Here is a 14,699-nt window from a genome sequence, read left to right as displayed (position 1 = left end):
CCCGAGATTTATTAATAATATCCGATTGTGGACGGATATTTCGGTCCTTTGTTTGTCCTGTGTAACCATCTTTTCCTTAGCCCCGGTTCTTCACTTTGCTCGAGCTCAATGCTTGGCCGTGTCCGGTTTCGGGCGCACCATTCGTCCTCCTTGGGCTCTGATCTGTGGAAGCCCTCGCCTTCACCCGAGGCCATATCGGGTCGCGTTGTCCTCCCGTTTCTTTACCGAAAAATCAGGAGTAATTTTATTCCCGATTTTATCCGCACGCATACTCCCTTTTATCATTTCTACCTTTTTCACCTCTTTATCATTTGAATCTACTGGTTCATCTTAATTATTCTGTTCAATTAGAGGTTCATACAAATAGTGACAGAAAAAAGATTTTCAGTAAAAGAAATATAAAAAAGTGAACGCACGAAGAAAATTTATATATAATAATAATTTTGACTCTCTATATATATTATCATCTTTTGGCGAGGGGATTATTTATAAAAATAACTTAAAATTCTATTCGATTTGGTTTGGTTGGGATCGGTTTTAATAAATAATTTGACACCTCTACTCCAGGCGTTCCATTCGATTTTTCTTTTCTTCTCATTTATTTCTTATTTATTTACTTACTCACTCCACTTATCTGTTTCTTTTTCCTTTTTTTTAATCTATTCTGTCGTTATACTGAGGTTCATCCCGGAGTTTCCGTGAGTATATTATATTGTCTTCTTGTCAAATAATTTCTGTTTTATACAATAAAAAAGCAAGTTATTATTAGAGGATTACTCCAGTTGTTATGGGCCGAATCCGACCTCTATTGTTTAGGCAGTTGCAAGATTCTTACAATATTCTTTTTGGTATACAATTTTTTTATGATAAAGAATCAGCGGCTTCTCACATAAAAACAATCCTTCCTTTTGTCGTCCTCCTGATTGACTTTATGTTTTTTTTTAAACCCCTTCCAATTTTGAAGGATCTATAATATTTTCACACTTCCCTCACACTCGAACCTTCAAGTTTAAATAGTGAGAATAAAGAATTTTTTGATAAAAAATTGTGAGTTGATTTACTCGGTGTGATTTCGAATTGTTGCCAATAAATTTTGAATATAGAATACCTAAAGCACAGTAAAATGAAAGTAAAAGCTCGTCCTGATGGTTGGATTACATGTTATGTTAAAGAGTAACAAGTAAAGTGCTTTTTAGTTTTTTTATTTTTTATTTTAATGTTAAACATATAAGTTATAACCCACAGATTAATGTGGACCGGATAATACAGTACTTGAAATATAAAATAAATAGTATTTCCGCTTTCTTTCAACAGTAGCTGCCCCCCTTGATAATTAAGTTTGTACTTTGTGGAGAATATTGCAGACTTAAAATAAGTATATAAAAATATTTCCTTTCTACTAGTTTAAATTTTTAACAAGCCGGTTCTCATCATATTGTTCGAGTTTGAGTCCTAGGTATGAGATCATATTTATTAAGTAGCATTTTATTTTTAATGTAAAAATTTTCAACGTAAATCTAAATTTAATCGGGCTCCGATATGAATACCAAACACTAGGCAAAAAAATAAAAAACAAATAATAAGTTACAACCACTCACGGAACTAATCGTATCAAGACAAGAATGATTAAGTTTTCAAGAACCAAACCCATCGCATTGCTATATAAAAGCATGTTAGCTTTTCGAGTATTCAAAGTCCAATTGGAACCTTAATTAGAAGGAGACGTAGAGATCCGAACAAGAATAATGAAAATGTAGCAAGTAAAAGTTTATCTTTCTTTGATGTTTTGTTTTTAAAAAAGTGTGATGCCAAATATTGTGCATAATTGAGTCAGTGTATCATAAATAATTCGTCATTTTTTAGCCCCCTTTGATCTCAGTCTTTGAGGTCCACTTTTGACCTCCTTAGCGCCATATTTACATCAAACTAATTAATACAAAATATGTGCTTTCGATCATATTCTAAAACATTCCAAAAACAAAAAGTGTAACTGGGAAGTATAAGAAAATGTGTAACTGGGGAACATATACATACATATATATATATATATATATAGATGAAAAAGTGATCTTCATCAGATCATTAAGATTCTTTTCTGTCAAGTGTTCAATAAATAATTCAAAACGTATTATATTTGAATCAGTATTTAAATGTTACTTTCTCAGCCCCTCTAACCATTTTAAATGTCGTCTCAAGCAGATAAATCTAGTCCAAATAAGTGTAGCATTAGGAAACAAAAGATGCATTAGTTTTTTCAAATATACTCTTGGTCCAATAAACTAAATATACAATTTTTTTTAAAATCTCTTAATAGTTATTACTCATTTTGAAAAGAGATAAAGGGCAATATAGTTCAGCAATCCTTATGAATAATGTTAAGATGATTTTCTTAGTGTGTATCAAAACCTTAAACGGTATTTAAAATGACCCCCGTGGAATATAATTTATGAAAAGAATTAGTTAACAACTAAATTTCAATTAAGACAAGTCTGTTAAAAATAAAAAAAAGATGACACGTATCATGGCTCTTAATAAAGAAGAAAAGCACGCCTTAATATAAAAAAAAAAGAGTATACATCACAAGCATGAATGAATGATCAATAGACATGCTCTTTATAAAGTGACATTGTGCATTATTCCATTTTCTACTTTTTTATGCCCTAATTTTCTCTCTTTATTTCTGTTTTTCTCAATAGGGTGTGGTACCAGGGGCCATTTAGAGGTTTGGCAATGCACTACTTTTACAACGTAGTACTCCCAATAGCCTAATAAATGCCTATATCTGCATCAATATTATGCTTCTATCGTTTTTCCAACTTAGAATTATATACATACAGTTGAACAACTTTTAAAAGTATATATTAATTTTTGCATTCATTACCATAAATAACTACTCCATCTATCTCAATTTATTTGTTCAAAAAATATTAACTTGTATTAGTACTACTATTTTTCCATTGACAAGACTTGTGGTGAGCTCTTTCGGGTACAGAACATAAATTGGCAAATAAAAAGTAATAAATACAATGTTGTTTCGTTCTGAAATACTACTAGTACCTTTTTTTATACTAAAACTAATTCCTTATTGTTTTCTAGTTTTCAGATCAAAATTTTATTTTTATGCCACACATACATGATCTCTAAAATTAGGTTCAAAAGTTGTTTTTAACCTTTAATTATCAGCACTTTGCCTTTCAATATAAATTATTTCAACTTCACTTTTGTATAACGACCCTACTATAATACGATTGTCCATTTGTCTCTTGTATTAATCAAATTTCGGAAACTCATAGGACAAATAAGAGAAATGCAAGCTAACTTATGCAAAGGGTCGTACATAGTAGTGGTGATAAAAGAGGAAGATGAGCTATCTCTATTCGTAGACTAAATTGAGTATCGTCAAATTTTGGAAAATAAATCAAGAATCTTTAGGCATATTCCATTTAGGACATAGGACAGTTAAGTAAAGCCAAGATAGCTACTTTTATTTGAGATTGACATTTCACTTATTTTCCAACTTATGTCGAGGCATGAAAGGAAATCACTTAAAATTTAAATTTCAATAAAATTAATGCCAATACAATATATGGTTGTAAATTAAAGAAAGAAAAAAAAAACTCTTTTTTTCCTTATATATAGCTACCCTATATTCAGTGTCTTTACATCACATAACTCCCTCAAACCAAAGTTTTCACTTACTGTGAAGACACAAGTCGCTTCTTTTTCTTTTTCTTCTCATTCTTTGTATTCTGAGATATCAAAATTCAGGTACTGCACATTATTTATGTCACAATTACACTTGGTAAATCATTTAATTGCAAATAAACTAATACTAAGAATTTAGCTAAATAGAGTTGCCAACTGGTTTTTTTTGAGTGGCTACAAAATTTAGTGGTCCCTTTGTTTTTTTGTTTTTGTACTTACTTGGGTCATGATCAAATATTGTGGTCAGTTTTAATTTGTAAAAATTTCTATGATTTTTAAGTTGTGTACTTTGCTGCAGGGTCTTTAAAGTGATAGTTGAATTGAGGGGTAGTGAGAGTGAGAAATGGCGAATCGTAATTTGGAGAAATTGGCATCAATTGATGCACAGTTGAGACAATTGGTACCTGGTAAAGTTTCTGAAGATGACAAACTTGTTGAGTATGATGCTTTGCTTTTGGATCGGTTTCTTGATATTCTTCAGGATTTGCATGGTGAAGATCTCAAAGAAACAGTATGTTTTTTTCCCAATTATTCTTTCTTTTGTTTTTTGGGCCTATTTAATTGTTTGTGCTGTCAATTTACTGTTCATGGAGTTCTGTGTTTTTTGGTCTTTGGATTTGACCAGTTTGACTGACCTGTGACCAGGATGTGAGGGGTTGAGTGTTAGCTTCTTATATTTCTTTGCGCGTACAACTTATATACTTTGTTTCGAACTTTTCCCGGACCCGCGCATACCGGCACATAACGGGATCTGAGTGCATTGGGCTGCACTTTTTTAGATTTGACTAGTCTGAGTTTGATTAAATTCGATAAGAAGGGTGTTGTTTCTCTTCCATTCTTAATCTATTTTATGATAAAGATTGATTTTTTATGTATGTTCTGGCTGAGTTGACCATATACACTTGAGTCTAAATGTTTGTATTACTTAAAAACGGTATTAGATAGTCAACTGTCAATCATCTTCAAAGTGGTCTTTGATGTTGTGTACTCTCATTTAATGCTGTTGAAGTTCTTTGATTTTACTTGTAGGATACAAAGTTTTAATGTGATTAAATTTTAAAGGGATGTTGTTTCTTTTAATCTGGTTTATTTCTTGAAGTTAAAGATTGAATTTTTATGTCACTTATTGGAAAGGGAATAAAAGGATTGGATTTTTTTATTTCTGTTCTGACTGAGTTGACCACAAACACTTCACTAAAATGTTTGTAATACTTAAAATGGTATTATATAGTCAATTGTCCATCATCTTTCAAAATGTTGTTTCGTCGCTGTCTACTCTCGATTTAATGTTGATGAAGTTCTGTGATTTTACTTAGTTTTGGATACACAAGTTTGAATTTGATTAAATTTGAAAAAGACAGTGTTGTTTTTCTTCCAATTTTAAAGCTAACACAGAAATTCAATCTTTGACAGTGTTAGTATAGTAGACGAAATCGACATGTGTTGTAATTTGAAATCCTAAACTTTGTGTTGACGTTTCCATCATCGTAAATCAATTGAGGTTTGTAAAAAACTGGTCAACATTAAAGTCTTTGATTTCTTCAATATCACTCTAGGTCCAAGAGTGCTATGAGCTTTCTGCCGAGTATGAAGGAAAGCATGATCCGAAGAAACTGGAGGAGCTTGGCAATGTATTCACAAGTTTGGATCCAGGGGATTCAATTGTCATTGCTAAAGCTTTCTCTCACATGCTTAACTTGGCCAATTTGGCCGAGGAGGTTCAGATAGCCTACCGCCGGCGCCAAAAGCTGAAGAAAACGGGAGATTTTGTCGATGAGAGCAATGCAACAACTGAATCAGATATTGAAGAAACTTTTAAGAAACTGGTGGGGGACTTGAAGAAGTCCCCTCAAGAAGTTTTTGATGCTCTGAAAAATCAGACTGTGGATCTCGTCCTAACTGCTCATCCTACTCAATCTGTCCGAAGATCTTTGCTTCAAAAACATGGAAGGTTTTGTCTCGAATCACCAAGTTTTTGTCTTTCACCAATTAATTTTGTGCTTCGTTTTTGTTTTCCTAATCAGTATAAATGGAAATTCTCTTTCTGCCCAAATTTCTTGCATTCGTCCTTTGTTTGGTTTCTTCTACTAACTTTATTTCTAACTAAATTTTCAGGATCCGGGACTGCTTGGCTCAGTTGTATGCTAAAGACATTACACCTGATGATAAGCAGGAGCTTGATGAGGCTTTACAGAGGGAGGTAATTATCAATGTTTAGTTACTTAATGCATGTGGTTTTCCTTGAATGAAATTCGATCCTTATTTATCTATGCCCCATCATATATTAATGTAGTTTTACTCTCTAAGCTTTCTAGATGGGACTCATTAAAGAATTTGCAGGAAGATTGGAAAACCAAAATTATCTTATCACTTATTGTAGATTCTGTTTGGTTATTCAGTTAATAGTCCAAAACTTAAATTATGTATGTTATGATGGAAGGAGCTCTACTTAAAATGTACTGAACCTTTGTGCTTTTACTGGTGCAACAAAGTTGCAACATTTGATGTCAAAAACTTTTTCTATTTATAGAATTTTGTAAAAGCTGAATTATTTTAATCAGTCAATCACTATAAAGCTGAATTATTTGCATGAGATGGCCACTACAGTAATGCAAGTAATCCTTGCTTTTCTTGCGGTTGAGTAAAGTATCAGTTGTACTATTACTCTATCCTTTTACACTGAATCTAACTGTGTTTCAACCTCCACGTAGATTGATAAATTTTGAAGGGATGTGCTTAATTTCTTCCTGCAGTAACACAACCACTTAGTCTGAATTGTATTTTATGCTGAAACATTGGAGTTAGTTCGTTTTTCACAACTGTCTGCTGCTTACTTCTTGTGCAGATTCAAGCTGCTTTCCGCACTGATGAGATCCGAAGAACTCCTCCAACTCCACAAGATGAAATGAGAGCTGGAATGAGCTATTTCCATGAAACAATTTGGAAGGGCGTACCAAAGTTCCTGCGCCGTGTTGATACAGCTCTCAAAAACATAGGGATTGATGAACGAGTTCCTTATAATGCACCTCTTATTCAATTCTCCTCTTGGATGGGTGGTGATCGTGATGGTATGATTCCTCTCATGCAGAGAATGTTTCCACTTACATTAGTTGAAAGTTGAGGACAAAAAACTGAAACGGGATTATATTACAGTAAGACGCTCTATAACATCCTTAGATAACAGTCATCAATGTAAAAGCCAAGTTTTTTTTGGAACCCATTTTATAAGTTATATTTTACTTCTCTATTTTTTTTTCCTATAACAACAACCACCATCTTTGTAGCAACTTTTTACCTATAACAACAACAACCATCTTTGTAATATAAGGTTGTTTTGTAAAATTATCCCTCTATAACAACCATGTAAAATTTCTAAGATTACGAATAATAAGTCTAAAGACTTTAATGCACCACGAACGATAAGGAATATTATGTTACTTCCTTAGTTAAAGATTTCATTTAATTTCACTAAAAGATATCCTTGTATATTTTCATTTCATTGCACAAAATTTTAAATCCTTGCACATTTAGTTATGAATTTATTAATCATGTTAGCTTTCTTTAATATTTAATTAGTAAATTATGCATATCTTTTGAGATTTTAAATTTAAATAATTTTCTTATGTTTTAAATGTAACATTAAAAGGGGAAGCATTGATTTTTGATAATTTTTGTCTATAACGGTCCATTAATATCTAAACGTCAAATGTTGTTATAGGTATATAACAACCATTCATTATAAAAGCCAAAAAAATGTCAGAATAAACGATGTTGTTATAAAGAGGTTTGAAATGTATTTTGAAGGGATGGAGGACAGCAAAATGTTTCTTCTGCTCCTCTGGGATGGATTTTTTAATATATGCCGGACGTGGATTTCGTAGTTGCTAAATGCAGTAAATATTCCTCATATGTCTGTCAACCCTGCGCTTTTAAATACAGGTAATCCAAGAGTGACGCCTGAGGTCACAAGAGATGTTTGCTTATTGGCCAGAATGATGGCAGCCAATTTGTACTATTCACAAATAGAGGACCTCATGTTTGAGGTATCCGACATGTTTTTCTTACTTTTGTCTTGATCCATTTTGAGATGTTGCGCCATTTCAACACTATTTTATATTTTTTCTAACTTGCACATTCTTTTAGTTATCTATGTGGCGTTGCAACGATGAGCTTCGCGTGCGATCAGATGAAGTACTCCACAGTTCTTCAAGGAGAGATGCAAAACACTACATAGGTAACTTGCGATTGCTATTGAGCATGTTCCATGAAATTGAATCCAAGAAAAAAGCTCGTTAGTTGCATGACTTGATAGGAATGTGTTAAATGCTTATTTGCAGTATGAGTCAAATTTTCTCCTTTCAAGTGAGCCAAGGGTGTTATTTTCATTATTGCCTATCAAAAAAGAAAAACAAAAAAAGTAAGGAAATGGTGTTACTTTTTATGATAAAGAGGTCATCTAGCATCTGTTGCTCTGGTCAGTGTTTATTTTTTAGAAATTGCAAAACAGCTCTCTCTATTTCTCTTGGACAGATGTTCCTTTCTTCCAAAAAGAAAAAGAATAATTCTTTTGGACAGAGCAATGGCATAGTCTCAGACCTTTCAACATTTTCTTCTAATGCAGAATTTTGGAAGCAAGTTCCTCCAAATGAGCCCTATCGTGTAATTCTTGGTGATGTGAGAGATAAGTTGTATCAGACACGCGAGCGTGCTCGCCAACTGTTAGCCCATGGATACTCTGAAATTCCAGAGGAAGCAACGTATACTAGTATTGAGCAGGTTTTATACTACTGCACTTTTTCTTTTCCTGTGACTGCTTTCCATGTACAGAACATCCTAAAATAAAGCAGTGAAAGTTCACTTAGTCTCTTTGGTCATATAACACTAATATGGTCATACGTTTTATGTAGTTCTTGGAACCTCTTGAGCTCTGCTACAGATCTCTTTGTGCTTGTGGTGATCGGTCCATTGCTGATGGTAGCCTTTTGGATTTCCTAAGACAAGTTTCTACCTTTGGACTTTCACTTGTGAGACTTGACATAAGACAAGAGTCGGACCGCCATACCGATGTGCTTGATGCTATTACTCAGCACTTAGAAATTGGTTCATATCGAGAATGGTCAGAAGAACGTAAACAAGAGTGGCTTCTGTCTGAACTCAGCGGCAAGAGACCTTTATTTGGACCTGATCTTCCAAAAACTGAAGAAATTGCCGACGTTTTGGACACATTCCATGTCATAGCCGAACTCCCAGCTGACTGCTTCGGGGCATACATCATCTCGATGGCCACTGCACCATCTGATGTGCTTGCAGTTGAGCTTCTACAGCGTGAATGCCGAGTGAAGCAACCTTTACGAGTTGTTCCACTTTTTGAGAAGTTGGCTGATCTGGATGCTGCTCCTGCTGCTGTTGCACGTCTTTTCTCAGTTGAGTGGTACAGAAACCGGATAAATGGCAAGCAAGAGGTCATGATCGGATACTCTGATTCTGGAAAGGATGCAGGTCGGTTATCAGCAGCGTGGCAGCTGTATAAGGCTCAAGAGGAGCTTGTAAAAGTTGCCAAGGAGTACGGCGTGAAGCTAACTATGTTCCACGGCAGAGGTGGTACCGTTGGAAGAGGAGGTGGCCCCACCCATCTTGCTATATTGTCTCAACCACCCGATACAATCCATGGAAATCTGCGTGTTACTGTTCAGGGTGAGGTCATTGAGCAATGTTTTGGGGAGGAACACTTGTGTTTTAGGACACTTCAGCGTTTTACTGCTGCTACCCTTGAACATGGGATGCATCCACCAGTCTCTCCAAAACCAGAATGGCGTGCGCTTATGGATGAAATTGCAGTTGTTGCTACAGAGAAGTATCGATCAATAGTTTTTAAAGAACCCCGATTCGTTGAGTATTTCCGCCTGGTAAGTATGCTAGGAATGAACTTGGTTATTAGTTGTAGATGTTGTGACAAATATTGCCTTGAGTTTTGTAATTGGTTATATCTTTTACCAATCATGAATGCAGGCCACACCCGAGTTAGAGTATGGTCGAATGAACATTGGCAGCCGTCCATCAAAGCGTAAACCCAGCGGAGGCATAGAATCACTTAGAGCTATTCCATGGATCTTTGCCTGGACTCAGACTAGATTCCATCTTCCTGTGTGGCTCGGCTTTGGAGCAGCATTTAAGTATGCCATCAACAAGGATATCAAAAACCTCCGCATGCTGCAGGAAATGTACAATGCATGGCCATTCTTTAGGGTAACAATTGATTTGGTTGAAATGGTGTTTGCCAAAGGAAACCCCAGCATTGCTGCATTATACGACAAGCTTCTGGTTTCCGAAGATTTGTGGTCCTTCGGTGAACAACTGAGATCAAACTACGAAGAGACAAAGAGCCTCCTGCTGCAGGTAAATTTTTTCTCAAAAGGATCAGTTATCACTTATCGTGCTTGATTGCTTCGCAATTGATTGTTCTACATTATCACATCTAAACCTCTGTTTTTTCTGCTTTTTTGATAGATTGCTGGACACAAGGATCTTTTGGAGGGCGATCCCTACTTGAGACAACGACTCAGGCTGCGCGACTCCTATATCACAACATTGAACGTGTGCCAAGCCTACACCCTAAAGCGTATTCGTGACCCCAACTACAGTGTCACACCAAGGCCACACATATCCAAGGAATACATGGAATCAAAGCCAGCTGCTGAACTTGTGAAGCTGAACCCGACTAGCGAATACGCCCCTGGCTTGGAGGACACACTCATCTTGACCATGAAGGGTATTGCTGCTGGAATGCAGAATACTGGTTAAGCTTATTCTGTTTCATGTTTATCTTTTTTATATTTGAAAAGGCATCATCACCTGGAATATTGAAGATGTTGTCTTATCCTGTTGTGTTTTGAGGTGTTGAATTTGTACCCATTACTGGAAACTATACATTATGATCATGTATCGTTAAGTTTCTGGGCAAAAAGCTCCGAATTGGGACCAGCATTGAGCAAGGTTGCTTGCTGTGGAATGAACTAGAATCCATCGTTCACTGGAATCCCTATTTTCTATTCCAATTTCCAATTTTAGTAACTCTGAACATCATACACTCGTTTGGTTTTGATGTATTAGATGAAATAAATCATGGTATAAAATTTGGTATTTGAATCCAGTGTTTGGTTTGTATTTTGAATACAGCATAGCTAACTAATGCTGGTATAATTTATGGAAAAATACAATATTTGTCGGTCGGCCAATACTAGTTGCATTCTGTAGCCAAAAGGTGTATAAAATATGTATATTATAATGTATATAATATACATATACCAAAAAAATCATTTTGTTGACTACTTTTTGGAGTAGCTAAAAATATACATTTCTCTATAATTTAATACACCAATTGGAGTATTATTATGTAACTAATATGATATGGAATAATACATCGATTAAACGCCAAAAGACAAACTTGCGAGCGTGGATGGAATGGATCGCATGGGGTTCGGTAGTAATTTGGAGCACCTAGTTCATGAATAGAAGCTTACAATTAAGAGAGTTGACCAAAGTCAACATTTTCGGTCAACGGACTCGTAATCGGAATTTGAACGTTCCAATAAGTTCATATGATGATTTTAGACTGGTACGTATATTCAGATTGGATCTCGGGTGGCCCGTGGTTGATTCAGCGCTTTAAGTTGAAAGTTGGCAATTTGAATAACTTAAGAGTTCACAAGTTTGACTCAAGTTTGATTTTTATGTTATTGCGCTTCGATTCGTATTTTGAGACTTTAATTAAGTTCAAATAGGTCATTTGGACTTGTTGGAATGGTTTAGAGGCAAGTATCTTGCTTAACCTCGAGCTGAGGGACTATTTCTAAAATTAGGCTTACATGTTATATGTTATGCATTTGGGAGTGACGTATATGAGAGATTACGAGTGTACATGCGGGTACTAAGGTTACAACTGGTGATGACAAGTACGCCTTCATTTCTCGCAGTGCTTGTACGCACTCAGACGTCCACTCGAGGTCGTTATCTTTTATGAGTATGCTAAAAAACTTGTGACATCTATCAGACGACCACGAGATGAATCTAGATAAGGCGGCAATTAGCCTAGTCAGTCTTTGGAATTGCTTCTTAGTAGTCAATTACTCGGGTATCTCGTCGATAGCCTTGATTTGATCTGGGCTGACCTAAATTCCTCGATGTGATACTAAGAAGCCCAAAAAGTTTCCCGAGGCTACGCCAAACGCGCATTTCTCGGGGTTTAGTTTCATTCTGTACTGTCTCAATATATCGAAAGCCTCCTTTAGGTGGTCGATATGATCCTCTGCCTTTACAGATTTGACCAACACATCGTCGATATATACCTTCATGGTTTTGCCGAGTTGGTCTTTGAATATTTTTGTGACCAACCTTTGGTAGGTAGACCCTACGTTCTTTAACCCAAACGGCATGACGCTATAAGAATATGTTCCCCCTGTGGGTGATGAACGTAGTTTTATCTTAGTTTTCTTCCTCCATGGGTATCTGGTTGTAACCTGAGTATGCGTCCAGGAAACTCAACAGCACGTGCCTTGCCGTTGCGTTGATGAGTTGGTCGATATGTAGTAGCGGGAATGAATCTTTTGGGTATGCTTTGTTTAGGTTTGTAAAGTCCACACACATCCTCCATTTCCCGTTTTTCTTTTTGACCATCACTACATTGGCAATCCATTTGGGGTATTTCGATTCCCTGATAGAGCCATTTTCCAATAACTTTTATACTTCCTCGTGGACGGCCTCATTGATGGTAGGGTTGAACTTTTGTCGGACCTGCCTTATCGGGTGATAGAAAGGGTCGACGTTCAGTTTGTGTGTGGCGATTTATTTGGGGATGCTTGGCATATCTTCATGACTAAAGGCAAACAAATCTGCGTTAGCTATTAAGAATTGACTAAATTTTCCTCGTTCTCGGAGTTTGCAACCGATGCAGGCCTTTTTACTGATGTCACTGTGGTCTAATTGGACGGGGTCGAGATATTCTATGGTTGACTCTACAGCTTCGACCGTCTCGGGATCCATAATGTCTTCCTTAGCTTCATCTTGTGACAACCTCGACCCTGCTGATTTCTATGATTCTTTTTCCTTATCTTTCTTTTGTTGAGTTATTGTGCTATCCGTGGCGATTCGGTAGCACTCCGGGGATGTGCGTTGTTCCCCTCGTATGCTAAATATTCCCCAAGTTGTTAGGAATTTGATCACTTGGTATAAGCTAGAAGGACGACTCTCATGAGGTGTATCCATGTTTGTCTCACGATAGCGTTGTACGTAGTGTCCTGGTTCATGATGTGGAATATTGTCTCTAGAGTTAACCCACCGGCTAGAACAGGGAGTGCAATTTCTCCCGAAGTTCGTTCAACTGCATTGTTAAAATCGGTTAGTGTGATGCAACGTGGCACTATCTTATCCTCGAGTCTCATCTGTGCGGGGGCTCAGAGATGGATGATGCACGCCCCACTTCCGTTGTCTACCATGATTCTCTTAACATCAGTATCTAAAATTCGTAAAGTAATGACAAGTGCATCATTGTGAGGGAAAGTCAAACCATCAGCATCTAACTCATCGAAGATGATACTCTCTTCGAGTCCATCATACCGTTCGTGGGTGATCGATCTTTTGAGTTTGTGGGTGGAGGTGAACTTGATGTCATTGATAGATGCGTCTCCGCTGCCACCAATAATCAAATTGATGGCACGAGCTGGTGAAGAGGGCTTTAGCGGGCCTGGACGTTCTCGACCTATTGCTAAGGTGTTCCTGCCTTTGTCGCTGAGCAATTTTTTGAGGTGCCCTTACTGAAGCAGGTTCGCTACCTCTAGCCTTAGGGCGATGCAGTCTTGGTGGAATTCGTAGAGGGCATCGGATTTCCTGGTGCTCAGATCGAACCTCATCTTTGGTAGCCATTTTACCTTTATTCCGAGCTTCTCAAGGGTGTAGACCACCTCTGTAGGTGAAACACAAAAATTGTGAGTAGACAACAAGGGGGCATACCTCTAGGCCGTCTTCATATCGAAAGGGGGGAGGAGCGGGCGTCCTGACGTAGGGCTAATGTCGCTCCCTGTCTGGCCCCGGTACAGGATAATCTCTCTTCATGTTATCTCTGTGTTCTTTCCTAGGCTCGGATTGTACCGAGGTAAGTCGTCGAGTTGGTCCGTTGAGGTCGTCATCATCTGCTCTGACCTTGGCACAGTAGGCATTATGGATTTCATCCCAAGTGGTTGGTGGATCCTTCATTAACCGGCTCAATAGTTTTTTGGTCGCTTTCGAACCCTTTCTGCTCAATCCATTCTGAAAAGCTGTAACGGCCATTCCTTCGGAAACATTTGGTGAGGTCATCCTTACCCTGTTGAACCGGGCGATGAAGTCTCTTAGTCCCTTTCCTAGGGATTGCTTGATGGCGAAGATGTCGTTCACTCTTGTTTCGACTTTCTTGGCCCCGGCATGTGCCATCACAGACTTATCAGCCATCTCTTCGAACGTCCCCTTGTTGTGTTGCATGGACTCTCGTGGTTTCTATAGTCGTGCATGGAGCTTGTTTGCTGAGCATGTTGATTAGGGTATCAATTAGCCATGCATCGAGGGGTTTTTCATAGCGGGTGGCGTTACCTCTCCCGCGGACGTGGAGGGTCCTTTCCCATTTGGTTTTGTTGTGCTGCAGAAAGGTGGGGGTAACCTTTCTCATCTGGGAGAGGCCGTGGGCATTATCCCCTCATCATGGGTGTCATAACCTTCGTTGATAACATTCATGAGGTTAAAGCGAACATTATCTGTTTCCCTCGTTTCGTTTCCTTGGTTACCTGTCATGATAATTTTGTACACATAAAGAAGAGAGATGAACTTTGTGGTTTGTTAGATTAACAAGTCACGTGAGTTGTAAATCTAATGGACTAAAAGATTGGCTGAGAAAATCCCCACATACGACGCCAAACTATTTGACCCAAAATTTAAATCTTGGTTTAAACAATTAGATTTTCTAATAG

At 37.1% G+C, this 14,699-nt stretch overlaps 1 protein-coding gene across 1 annotated transcript; it reads left to right on the top strand.

Annotated features, from left to right (window-relative positions):
- The first annotated feature begins 3,638 nt into the window (after positions 1–3,638).
- On the top strand, positions 3,639–10,855 carry LOC104093879 (phosphoenolpyruvate carboxylase). The gene is made up of 11 exons (XM_009599712.4): positions 3,639–3,768; positions 4,004–4,216; positions 5,262–5,656; positions 5,821–5,905; positions 6,551–6,773; positions 7,645–7,748; positions 7,849–7,939; positions 8,327–8,481; positions 8,613–9,611; positions 9,715–10,101; positions 10,213–10,855. The coding sequence occupies exons 2-11, from the start codon at positions 4,049–4,051 to the stop codon at positions 10,504–10,506; spliced, it is 2,901 nt and encodes a 966-aa protein (XP_009598007.1). The 5' UTR covers positions 3,639–3,768; positions 4,004–4,048; the 3' UTR covers positions 10,507–10,855.
- Positions 10,856–14,699: the final 3,844 nt, after the last annotated feature.

Source organism: Nicotiana tomentosiformis, chromosome 6, assembly GCF_000390325.3.
Source record: "Nicotiana tomentosiformis chromosome 6, ASM39032v3, whole genome shotgun sequence".
Taxonomy (NCBI): domain Eukaryota; kingdom Viridiplantae; phylum Streptophyta; class Magnoliopsida; order Solanales; family Solanaceae; genus Nicotiana; species Nicotiana tomentosiformis.
Note: the sequence above shows the minus strand (reverse complement) of the source record. Positions and strands in the feature narration are given on the sequence as shown.